At 42.3% G+C, this 12,715-nt stretch overlaps 1 protein-coding gene across 2 annotated transcripts in view; it reads left to right on the forward strand.

Annotated features, from left to right (window-relative positions):
• The first annotated feature begins 846 nt into the window (after positions 1 to 846).
• The window catches only part of MRPL3 (mitochondrial ribosomal protein L3), a 30,787-nt gene continuing 18,918 nt past the window's right edge, over positions 847 to 12,715 (forward strand). Inside the window, exons 1-6 of one of the 2 annotated variants that reach the window (XM_014937743.1) lie at positions 847 to 962; positions 3,940 to 4,118; positions 5,331 to 5,422; positions 6,243 to 6,341; positions 10,158 to 10,257; positions 12,137 to 12,197. In XM_014937743.1, the coding sequence (XP_014793229.1) occupies positions 865 to 962; positions 3,940 to 4,118; positions 5,331 to 5,422; positions 6,243 to 6,341; positions 10,158 to 10,257; positions 12,137 to 12,197 (629 nt within the window). In that variant the 5' untranslated portion in view covers positions 847 to 864. Of the gene's footprint in view, positions 963 to 1,921; positions 2,046 to 3,939; positions 4,119 to 5,330; positions 5,423 to 6,242; positions 6,342 to 10,157; positions 10,258 to 12,136; positions 12,198 to 12,715 lie in introns of those variants that run through there. The other variant, XM_014937742.1, reaches the window with a different exon arrangement.

Here is a 12,715-nt window from a genome sequence, read left to right on the forward strand (position 1 = left end):
CTTGTGAGAAGAGACCCAAGGCCTGAGTTTGTTGTCTTCCACCAGCTCATGGCCCACCCAGCAGCACAGGGGTGATGGCAGTGCTGCCGGGGTGGAGGGGAAGGGCTGCCCGTGGCTGTTTCTGCGTGTCCTCTCCCACTGCCCACCCTGGGTGAGGTCTTTTATCCCATGTCAGAGAAGCCCCATCGGCCGCGGCTGCTGCCGAAGAAAGGAGAGGAAGAGGAGACTGAGGGGAGACCTTATCGCTCTCTACAACTACCTGAAAGGAGGGTGTAGAGAAGCAGGGGTCGGTCTCTTCTCCCAAGTTACAGATGATAGGACAAGGGGTAATGGCTTCAAGTTGCACCAGGGTAGGTTTAGACTGGACATTAGGAAACAATTCTTCACAGAGAGAGTGGTCGGGCAGGCTGCCCAGGGAGGTGGTTGAGTCACCATCCCTGGCTGTGTTTAAGAACCGTTTAGATGTGGTGCTGGGGGATATGGTGTAGGGGAGAACTTTAGAGTAGGGTAGACGGTTGGACTCGATGATCCCGAGGGTCTCTTCCAACCTAGATGATTCTGTGATTCTGCTGCAGCCCTGACCTGCGGGGCCTTAGGGCTGGCCCCGGGCACGGAGACGCCCAACCGTCCGCCGGGCAGTGGGGGGGTAACCCGTCCCGCGTGGGCCGGGGTTGGGAGGAAGGCTGACGTACGACCACGCCTTTGGGTTCGTTCGGGAGTTTTTATGTTAAAACTTTGGAGGAAACACCCTCCCGCCGCTGGGAGGGCGGTCCGGAACCTTCTTTCCGAGGCAGCAACGGGAGGTTTTCAGCGTCGGACCCGGCCGCCCCGGAAGCCGGCGGCGCTTCCGTTAACGGTCGCGGCATGGCGGGCTGGGGGCTGCTGGGCCGGCTGGGGCGCCGGCTGTGGGCGGCGGCGCCGGGGAGGCCGCTGCTGGCGGCGGCGGGGGCTCCCAGCGACAGGTAGCGGAGGGGCTGGGGGCGTTGGGGAAGGGGCTGCTGCGGGGAGGAGCGCGTCGCGGGGCGGCGGGCGGAGAGGGCCGGGATGAGCGGGGTCAGAGGGGGAGCCGGCCTCTTGCAGCCCCGCAGTGATGGACGCCTCGGCCGCCCCTTTACCTCAGCGGAGCCTCTCCCTTTGGAGAGGGCTCTGCCCGTTGGCGCCCGGAAAGCTTTCATGTGCACAGGCGGTAGGGCCCCGGTTTAGCGCTGAGGGGCTTAGGCCTTAGTAACAGTCCGAACCTGCGCGAGAATTACGGCAGGAGATGCATATTTGCAACCAAAGCACCTTTGCTTTATAGTGAAGCCGCTTGACCTACTGTGTTTTGGGTCACCTTAGCCAGCGATTACGCTGAGCCCCGTGCATTTGCTAGCCATTGCTCAGCACTCTGTTTCATTGTACTTGTAGAGGATTGAGGAACATTCAGGCTTTTCTTAGCCCTCATGAAAATTGTGGCGGTACAGTGAGGTGTTTAGCAGTGAATGTGAAATCCGAGACCCAGGGAGGTGGTTGAGTCACCATCCCTGGCTGTGTTTAAGAACCGTTTAGATGTGGTGCTGGGGGATATGGTGTAGGGGAGAACTTTAGAGTAGGGTAGACGGTTGGACTCGATGATCCCGAGGGTCTCTTCCAACCTAGATGATTCTGTGATTCTGCTGCAGCCCTGACCTGCGGGGCCTTAGGGCTGGCCCCGGGCACGGAGACGCCCAACCGTCCGCCGGGCAGTGGGGGGGTAACCCGTCCCGCGTGGGCCGGGGTTGGGAGGAAGGCTGACGTACGACCACGCCTTTGGGTTCGTTCGGGAGTTTTTATGTTAAAACTTTGGAGGAAACCCCCTCCCGCCGCTGGGAGGGCGGTCCGGAACCTTCTTTCCGAGGCAGCAACGGGAGGTTTTCAGCGTCGGACCCGGCCGCCCCGGAAGCCGGCGGCGCTTCCGTTAACGGTCGCGGCATGGCGGGCTGGGGGCTGCTGGGCCGGCTGGGGCGCCGGCTGTGGGCGGCGGCGCCGGGGAGGCCGCTGCTGGCGGCGGCGGGGGCTCCCAGCGACAGGTAGCGGAGGGGCTGGGGGCGTTGGGGAAGGGGCTGCTGCGGGGAGGAGCGCGTCGCGGGGCGGCGGGCGGAGAGGGCCGGGAAGAGCGGGGTCAGAGGGGGAGCCGGCCTCTTGCAGCCCCGCAGTGATGGACGCCTCGGCCGCCCCTTTACCTCAGCGGAGCCTCTCCCTTTGGAGAGGGCTCTGCCCGTTGGCGCCCGGAAAGCTTTCATGTGCACAGGCGGTAGGGCCCCGGTTTAGCGCTGAGGGGCTTAGGCCTTAGTAACAGTCCGAACCTGCGCGAGAATTACGGCAGGAGATGCATATTTGCAACCAAAGCACCTTTGCTTTATAGTGAAGCCGCTTGACCTACTGTGTTTTGGGTCACCTTAGCCAGCGATTACGCTGAGCCCCGTGCATTTGCTAGCCATTGCTCAGCACTCTGTTTCATTGTACTTGTAGAGGATTGAGGAACATTCAGGCTTTTCTTAGCCCTCATGAAAATTGTGGCGGTACAGTGAGGTGTTTAGCAGTGAATGTGAAATCCGAGAGTTGGGGCTGGCAGGAAGGTCGGGAAGTTTCTAGTCAAACCTGCTCACGGTGTGGCCAGCTCTGAGGTGAGCCAGGTTGGTCAGGGCTTTGGCAGGTTGGGCCTTGAGAGCCTCCAGGGCCGGAGGCCGCCCAGTGTGTGACTGTCCTCAGGCTGAATGATTTTTCCTCATGTCAAATCAGAAACCCCTTTTTCTGTTTATAGCAGTCCTCTCCTTCTCCTGGCATACACCTCGGTAAACATGGGTTGGCTCTATCTGGTCAGGAACCTTCTTAGCTGCTCTCAGGTCTGCCCTAGGCCTTCTCTTTTCCAGACTAAATAAGCCCACTCACCTTAGTATTTTTGTGTACCACTGCTGTACTATATAAACATCCCTGTTATTTTGGGAACTCAAAACTGAATTTAGTGTTGCAGATGTGGTCTATTCAGAAGTGCTAAGGAAAGGATGATAACTGTTCCCCTTGATCTCCCAGCTGTGCTTCTGTTGATACAGCCTCAGCTGCTGTCAGCCTTCGTTACTGCCAGGAGCCTGCTGGCCCCTTTTTTACCCTTTTGCCCCCACAGAACTCCCAGGTGCTTTGCCTCGTTAGGGAGCAGCTCTGCTGAAGTCACAGCCTTTACCCTGGCAAGAGGTTATTGCATCCCAGGTGTGGGACTTTACATCTCTCCTTTATGAGTTGCACCTGGTTCCTTGTTGGCCTGTTCCTCTGACTGGTGGAGGGACAACCTTGATTATTATCAGCTGCTCCCTTCAGTTTTATTTGCAAATATAAGAAGGCAAACTGATGCCTTCTTACAGATTACTTATAAATATATTAAACGTGGCAAGTCCCTGAATAGACTCTTGATGAACTCTACTTGTAACTGGCGTTCTGGTAGAGTGCAGACCATTAACCGTGACTGTTTCAGCCTGATGATCCAGCCAGGTTCTTCCCCATCTAATACCCCTGCAATTTGCGCCATAACATCTTAGCTTGGACAGAAGGATGCCACAGGAGATTGTGTTTAAAGCCTTGCTAAAACTAAAGTAAACAACACCCACTGCTATCTCTTCATTCACAGATCTAGCTTTTTTTATCCTAGAAGGAGTGGTTGTTTGATTTGTTGTTACTTGCCCCACTTTGGTGTATTTTAGAATACTTTAAAATTTAGATGAGAGCATGACAAGTATTTAGGTGCTGTTGGTCAGGGGTGGCCTGTTTTAGTGATGGTGGTTGAATAGATTGCTAGTATAATTTTGGTCTTTATGATGTGTATAATGTAGTGATATAAATATGTAGTATGTATTACATTGCAAACATACATGTTATGTAACATTATTTGAACTGATAAGACACTTAAAACTCTTTCCCACCACTGGAAAGGGGGCAGCTGGGCGTTGTAGTCAGGCATGTTAACAATACGACGTGGTGGCATGAGCATCTTTCTGAAGAGAATGTCGAGTTCCTCAAGAAGATAACTGCGGAGGAATACAAGGCTCAGACAGCAAGCAAGCTCTGCCCTCTGAAAGATGAGCCATGGCCACTGAATGAGTGGAAACCAGGTGAGAAAGTATCTCTTCTGAAATAACAAACTCATGCTGGAATTATTGCTGTTGTGTTGTTGCATTCAGTAACCTCAGAATTGTGTCATGTAAATTGTTTTCCTTTTTGCTTTTACCTCAGTCATCCCAACACATCTCCTAGTAAATAAGTAAATGTTGTATGTCAGTTCTCTAAAAAGCATTTAAAATATTACAAGATGTTAAGAGTGCTGCAACTAACTAAAACTGCAACTAAATCCTAAAACTTAGATTTTAGTCCAAATCAGCATTTAGCCAAATCAACTTGGCTCCACAATGACAAGATAATAAATTATGAATTAATCGAAGAAGACTCACTAGGATATAAAAGTATAGGAACTTGAAAATGTTCTTGTAAATATTGCTGGATTGAAGAAAAAACAAAGTGTATAATGCACTCCATTTCTATTCAGTGATTCATAGAATATCTCAAGTTGGAGGGGAACTATAAGGATCATTGAGTCCAGCTCCCTGCTCTTTGCAGGACTACCTAAACCGTATGACTAAGAGCATTGTCTAGACACTCCTTGAACTTGTGAGAGGCTTGATGCCGTGACCACTTCCCTGGGGAGCCTGTTCAGTGACCAACCACCCTCTCAGTGAAGAACCAGAAGGTTCTTCCTAATGAACCAAAGGAAAATCTAATGTCTTACGGACTAGAAGACAGCATAAAGGTTTTGAGTCTTCCAAAGGGTCACATCATTTGACAGCAAACAGCAGAGTCTGCAAATCCATGACAATATCCTTGGGTATGACAGTGGAAACTGGAACAAAGAGCATTTTTCAAACTTTAAAGCTTTTATTCTCGCATCTTAAGCGTTCTTTTTTTCACACCATGGGTTGTCAGAAGCCAGACTTGACAGGTTGCCTCATAGTTTGGCTCTAGTGAAACTGACTACGTGACTGTTGTATTTAAAAAAAAAAAAGTCTGAAGCATTGGTTGTTCTGAACTTAATGGGGAACTGTTTTGCATGTTCTGTCAAACACAACTGAAACAAATAGAACTTTTCTGCTAATGAAATTAAAGACAGCGAACAGGTTGTTCCCAGCCTACATGCAGGGAGTCAGCGCTGTTTTCTCTCTTTGCTCAACTCCTTAGGAAAGGTTTGAGTTTGCATGGGACTTTGCAAGTTATGAGATGGACTCTTAAATATTAAGCGTGAAGTTGCATCCATGTTCTGTTTTGATCTACAGATTCCATCAGAGTTGGTGTTGTTGCAGTGAAACTGGGAATGATGCCAATATGGACCAAGTCAGGAACAAAACATGCTGTCACGCTACTTAAGGTGAAATAAATCATAATGAATTTCATCTCCTGTGCCATATTCAGGTCATGAGCTATAAGTTTCAGGCAAAAGTGAAACTTAATGCTTGTACAGAGTAGGGAAATCTCTAAAGAAAGGAAAGATTTTTTTCAGCTCTGCCTGCTCTCTGTTTATATTCTAAGCTTTCTCAGAGCAGTCTGTCTTCGCCTCAGTTATTCAAGTGCTGTAGAACTGTGTTTAGTATTACTTAGGTGAGGGGAGACAGGAGGCAACAGAAAGCTGGGGTTAACTACCCTGCCTCACTTTGGTTTTTTGCCACCTGCAGGCACTTTGGAATTAGTTTCACCTTGATTACTGAGCCTTTGCAGCCCTCAGGCTGCTGCTTCATATTCTCTGGCAGATACTTCTGTGAGGAAGCTGTTTCACTGACCTGTTGCTGCCATGTGCCAACAGGGGCTGTGAAGGATGTTGGGTTTACAGGGCAAAGGAGCAGGAGTCTAAAATGTTGGCTCTTACTATATACTTTGCTGCTGCATACAGTAGGGATTTTGCATATCTTGCAGGCAAAAGATGGCTCTAGAAGTTTATTCAATTTCTGGCGCATTTATGAAAATATAGTTTGCATTCTACTAATATTTTTTTTTCTAAGATAAGCCTTTAATTGATTGGAAAAATAATGTCTATGGTAAAAAGGTAACACACTCCCCTACTTGTAAGCTGTATCTCCTGTTATATAGATACAAATGACTTGCCTTGTTTCACTTGTTTTGTTAATCTCTTACTGTGGTCTCAAAGCGTACACATCTGCTAATACTCAAAACACTATTTTTCTTTACTTAAGGTGCAAGACTGCCATGTTTTAAGATACATTTCAAAGGAAGAGTCGGGTGCAAAAACATCTAAGCTACTTGTTGGAGGCAAAAACGCATCTCCTTTTTTTGTAAGTGAACCACTTTGGGTTTTTTTGTTAGAACGGTTGTTTTTGTTGTGATTACAGTATGAAAGTAGCACAGGTACAATTCTCTAACTGATTAATTGACAGACATGCATGTTCTGGAACTGATTTTTTGTCACATCCACCCTTACTTATTTCCTAACTCCAGTGTCAATTCTTGGTTATGAGAATAACAAGAAGAACTTCTTGAAAGTTTTGCCTCTTGATTCTCTAGGAAAGCTGTGGGTTTAGGAAGTTACTTTGAGGTGCAGTGTCCCAGGCAGATGGAAGGGTCCGAAGGGCCATTAGCAATGTAGAAACATGTTTGTTCACCACATCCGTGGAGATGCGATACAAGACCAGGACTGCAGGATACCCGTGTTCATGGCCTGTGGTAAACTTATCCAGCTTCATCAGTTCTTTAGAAGACTTTGTTCTCTAGCTTACTTTTTCATACTGTTTTATTAGCTTTAGTTATAATTTTTCCACAGGTCTGTTGAGATTGTTTAATTTGCATATAGTTTTACTGATGAATAAGTTGAAGACCTAAGTTTTCAGGAAGATAGCTTCATAATTATAGCTCATCAACAATGATATCACAACCACTCACTTATTTAGACACCCCAAATGCCTGATGTGGAATCCCCAACCTCCTTCAATGGCTAAGGTTGTCTAGCAGAGCTGTCATTCTTGAGGAGGAAATTTGAATTATAGATCAAGGCAGGAACAAAGCTTTCCCTTAAAGGATTGTGGTTTTATGATCCATTATTTCTATAAAATCACTTTTCACTTCTTGCTGTATCCTGACACTTATTTTTAGGCAAGTGGAAAAAAAAAAAAGACTCATGATTACTAAGCAGATTATCTCAGTTGGTGATCATGGCGTTTTGAGGACTTATATTTCCCATTTTCGAATACAAGGTTGTCCCAGAGCCTCAAAATGAATCTGTATTTGTTTTTGCTTTAGTGGAGGTGAAGGAAGAGGGACCTTTTTTCATTTGGTAAATCTGTTGGCTTTTATAGTATATTCTACAGATTTTGAACAAGATTATATTTTAACGTGTTTCTTCTATTCAGTGGGTTTAGGCCATGTTTCACCATCACTGCTTCTAGTTTTCAGGTATCTATCCTGTCACTTTAGTCCATTTCCACTTGCCATGTGTGACATTCTTCCTGGAGAAATTACAGCTGTGTTTTTTCTTTCCTGTTACCTTGATTTAAGACATGCAAGAATCATGTGAATAATAATTTTCAAGTTGATTATGCACATTAGACTCTTTACAATTGAACTTTTCATAAAGATGGTGTTAATAGTCATTGAATATGTTGTCAGGGTAAAAATGTGCAGGACACAAGGAGGAATACAGAAAACTTCTATTTAAATAGCTCTTGTGAACTGAGAAAATTTCTTCAAAGCAGAACTACCTAAAAAGTCAACTCAAGGATTTTTTAGTAGTTTGACTTACGTTAATGGTTCTCTTGGACAGAATTTTTTCCAAGTTAGCTCCTATTAATTTGGTTAAATGTAAACTCATTTTAATAAATAAATTGATTAAATATCCTTAGACAACTCTGTGGTGAGATCCTGGCCTGAGACTGAGCCTTGTACTGTTGTTGTTGCTATCATCATTCTATAAACTAAGAATTTGACATGCAGATTCTGAACAATTTTACTTGTTAAGGTACTAACAAATGATACCTTTCTGTGGTTTTCCTGCAGGTTTGAATCATTGTTCTCCTATGCTTATCAGTATTTTTATGGGTTTCTTTTCTCTTTGAAGTGTCTGAATGTGATAATTAAAAGAAAACTGAATGACACTATTGTATTAGCATAAGCAGTTTATCTTCTGTTAATTCCTCATAGGAACATCTGTCTTCCTCACAGCTACTGATTTTTAATTAATTCCATCTAATGATGAAAGAGTTATGTGTGTTTCTTTTGGGTGTCAAATTGCTTAAAAATAAGGGGTATCGCATTTTTAGCAAGATTTTTTTTTTTCCTTTTTAGCTTGATGTTTGTCAGTCTATTGCAAGTGAACAGATTTTTCATGATTTTTTTTAATGCAAAATTATTCTCAAAAGTACAATTCTGTTACTGTTTTAAAATTTTTTTTTTTGTCAAAAATATTTTTATATGCTTTCCTTAGGTGAGAACATATAGATCATTTTCCTATGATACTGGAAGATATTGCTGATCTTTTTAAAACTAAGAACATCTGCGAATTCACTCAGTATTGCTTTTTAGGAAGGCTTTGTAAAGACTGCAGTGTTTTGTTTGTAGAAATAGACCTCTGTGATTTGACTGTTTGCTGAAAACTTGTTGAAGTGGAAGAGTGCAAGGCTATAGTAGGACTCTTGAGATGTAAGCGATTTCTACCCTTTGACTTCACTGTGTTTTTCTTCAACTGTGGTAGCTTTTTCCATGCACCTGTGCTGAGCACAGAGCTCCCCTTGCTGTCATCCAAGTCAGCGGTCTTATGTAACAGTGGAAATAAAATATTAATATGCAGGCATTTAGTAGAAAGGGGATTTCTTTGTTTTTAATTCTTACATATGGTATTACAATTTAATACAGTTGTCCTCCATTGATGCCTCAAATTTTTGTAGTCTGAGGGAAGATTTTGTACTTAGTTGATGATTATTTTTTTAAAAGACATTTGAAGTGTTTTGTACTCTGAATTCAAGTTAAGAAATCACTCAAAACCCCTCTTAACTGTCAGAGGCTTTCTATCTGCCCTTTATCCTCAAATAAGGACAGATTTATAAAGTTAAAATTTCTGGTTTATGTGCAAGTCAGATACACTCATCATCTTGCTCCCTCATTCTTCACAAAACTTCCTGTTCTCCTAATGCTACTTAACAGATTTGTTAAAAACAAAAGGAAGGGAAACATGCAAATTTTCAAAATAAACTAAGTAATGATTTTAAAGGTATTCACATTATTTTGTCTTAAAGTACACAGAATTATTTTTGAGAGAGAGAGAATTGTGCAGAACTTTTGAGAATTGGGCCTCAGAGGTGTGACCGTTGAAGTGTGACAGTGTTGTCAGATGCTTAAATTGCTTTGTAGGAGAATTCATTTGAAGACAAATCAGCCAAGTTGCTTTTTACCTATGGCCACAGTTTTCCTGCGTCACTGTTTCCATTACTTGGTATCATCTCAGCGGTCAGCTGTTACGTGAGTTGTCCTGTTTAAAACAGCTGAGAACAATTTTAAGTACTTTTAATTTTGTCAGACTCCGCTGAAAAGAAGAGCCCTTCTTTAGTAAGTCAGCAGTGGTTTGACACTGAGTGTACTTGGTATATTTTAAAAACGCATGAATTGTGAACTTGTTATTCCGAATTTTTCCTTTTTTGATCAGAGACTCTAGGTTTTCTTCTATAGGAAGTTAAGCATTTCCAGAAGTTTCTCAAGACCAGGCTTTGATACTTAAATAAATTATGTTTGCAGTGGTGTGGAACTAAGTCATTAGAAGCTTTGAAAAAGAGAAAATGCTTTTAAATTGCTACAAAACTCTTTGAAAGTCATGAAAAAGCAGTACTATATTTTATGTACATTCTAAATGATTGCTTTTCCTTTTCTGATCTTAGAAATCTTCATGTATCTCTCGGCTGTAGTGCAACAAGTTGACAGAAAATTAAATGCAGATGCAGAAGTTTTAAATTAATTTTATATAGAGCTAAAACGCTAGTCTCAGGATAAAAGTGCAGTATGATATAACTCTTTCTCTGAGTGGTGTTGACAGTCTGTAATCACTTTCTGTGTGAGGTTGATCCTTGGGTATTTTAAGATTACTTCTTCATGGCTGTTCTTTGTTACAGAAATCAGAGTCTGCAATGGAAATTTTTAAAGAGGCTGGAGTACCACGGAAGCAGAAAGTTTCAATGTTTAACGTAACAGATGATGCCATAATTAAACCAGGTAATCTTTTTGAGCTAATGGATATTATATGCATAGTCACTTAATGTTTGCCACTTCTTTTAGATCTAAACCAAGTTATGATGTGTATTTCATTTGTGTTTTGTATGGAAATTTCTAAATTCTTATTTCTTTGTCATTGAGCACAAACAAACTTTTTTCATTGGGAAAAGCTAGAAAATGGGCTTTACTTTCAAGGTGATGAGAAGCAGGATTTTTCCTTTTCCTTAATATGTTTCCATTACTTATAAAATAAGTCTAATCCAAATTAGCTAATATGAACGTTGAATTAAAAAATAAGTGTGTGTGTGTCTAACCTCAACTCACTTGTTGGAAATAAATATGAATGCATGAGGTTCTCAATGATCCTTATGAGAGAGCCACCAAAAGATTTGTGGTAGTGTTTCTCAGGAGCTTAAAAGAGCAGTCAGAGGTTTGTTTTATCTTGCTGCAGTCAGAGGTTTGTTTTTTCTTGCTGCAGTCAGAAGTAGACTGAGGGCTGATATCATATATGGTGTTTTTTCTGGCTTGCAAAGTAAAACGCATTAAAACATGTTATAACAAATGTTCTCACTGAAAATCAGTATTAGAAGTTCGGAGATTTAATGAAAAGCTTTATGGTTATACAGTTTTATTAGATAGTGTATTTAGGTTGCTTTTATTTTGTGCTTGTTGACAGTTACAGGCGTTTTCCCAAGAGTTATGTAGGGTGGGAAATTCTAATGTATTATGTCTTGATTTGCCATTAGAGAAGGTTTTTACAAGACCTTTTTAAGACAGTGCAGTAACTGATAAAAATCAAACCTGGCATGAAGGGGAAGTTTAGACTAATAAATGGAAGCAAATGCTTGAGTAAAACAGAATTGCAATTTTTCAATAAACTGATTTTGCACTGTGTGTACTTTGTACATAACGTCCTTCATATACATGATTTTCTATGAATTGTGTGCTGCTGACAGGCATCTTACCCCAGGTGTGCATGCATTCTATAAAAATAACATGAAATAATATGAGAATTTTAACAGTTGAGAGTTAGGAGATGTTTGCATTCATACAAGATTTGGGTGTGGACATGAAGAAATTAAAATTTCATTTTTTTAAATTAACATGTCAGTCTGGAAACTGTTAAAGATGCAGCTGCATGGATCTTCAGATTAAAGTTCATTTATAATGAACTACATTATCAATTCTGTTTTTCTTTTAAAAGCTGCTAATAAAACAATATTGCACTTCAATGAAAAAAATTGTTGAAGACAAAATAAATCTTTAATTAAAATTTAAACTGATAGTACAAGCACTGAGTAATTGCAGTCAGGTAAGTGATGTCACTGACTGACAGTAGCACTGCTTTGGCTAAAGGCTAGTGTATAGGTGATTCCCCAGGGGGTGAAGCTGCACTTCAGTTTGGAAATACTGCCTTTTAATAAAGAGGAAGCGTTGAAAAGCATTTTTGTATTCTTAACCCCATTTTTTAAAGGAAGTGTTTGGGGGATTATTCTGTTCGGGTGTTTTTTTTAGAAACCCTTCATCTTTTGAAGTGCTAGTACTATAAGTGAGGTATGTTCTGTTTTCTTGCCAAGTTTGTTTATTGTGAGTCGTAACTAATGAAACATTTTGAGCTTTGTCTCTTTCAAGTGCAACATATCTGAGTAAAGTCCCAGCCCTCCCTTCATACTCCTCTGAAATTCGGCTAGGAACTGAGATGCTACAAAGCATCTATTTTAGTTAGTGAGGTTTATAAACAAGAGCAAGTAATATGTGAATAAAAATGAAGTTTTGTTTCCTTTCCTGTGACTGTAATCTATGCGGGATGGTAATGACTGGAGAGTGGTTTGAGGATTTCACCACTCTGTTGAACATCATCTCCCTTCTCCTTTTGAAGGTACCCCTTTGTATGCTGCGCACTTCCGCCCAGGACAGTTTGTGGATGTTACTGCAAAAACGTAGGTATCTAATGTGTACAGTTCATCTTTCAAATAGACTGGTTGAATTTTTTTCTCTCTCTACTTTGGCTTGAACTCGTGGCTCACAAAAGCTGAAATACAATTGCAAGGGTAGTAGTGAGAAATAGAAGTCCATTCAGCCATTGGGTCAAAAATATCTTTCTTTGCTGAGTCTTACTTTTGATTTTGAACACAGTAGGTAAACAAGTAATACTATTTAGGGCTGTGGTTCTGCCTGTGTTGTCTGTCACACGTAAATGATTAGCGTGAAAGGGCTGGACAAACAGCTTGAAAAAGAGGTGCTGAGGTCTATAATGCAGTGCCTGTGGCGTGCAGAAGTAGAGAATAAATGTTGAAAGGCATCAGTTCCCAGAAAGACTGCTTAATTTTGATTACGTAAGAGATGCGCAGGGAGATGTGTCATGTGGACTGAAAGGAAAGCAAAAAAATAGTGAATACATTTAGCAGGACAACAGAGCTGTTGTCCTGCTAAATGTAAAATTCTGGGTTTTGTTTTC

The sequence above is a fragment of the Calidris pugnax genome, unplaced genomic scaffold (genome assembly GCF_001431845.1).
Source record: "Calidris pugnax isolate Ruff unplaced genomic scaffold, ASM143184v1 scaffold11, whole genome shotgun sequence".
NCBI classification, from domain to species: Eukaryota; Metazoa; Chordata; class Aves; order Charadriiformes; family Scolopacidae; genus Calidris; species Calidris pugnax.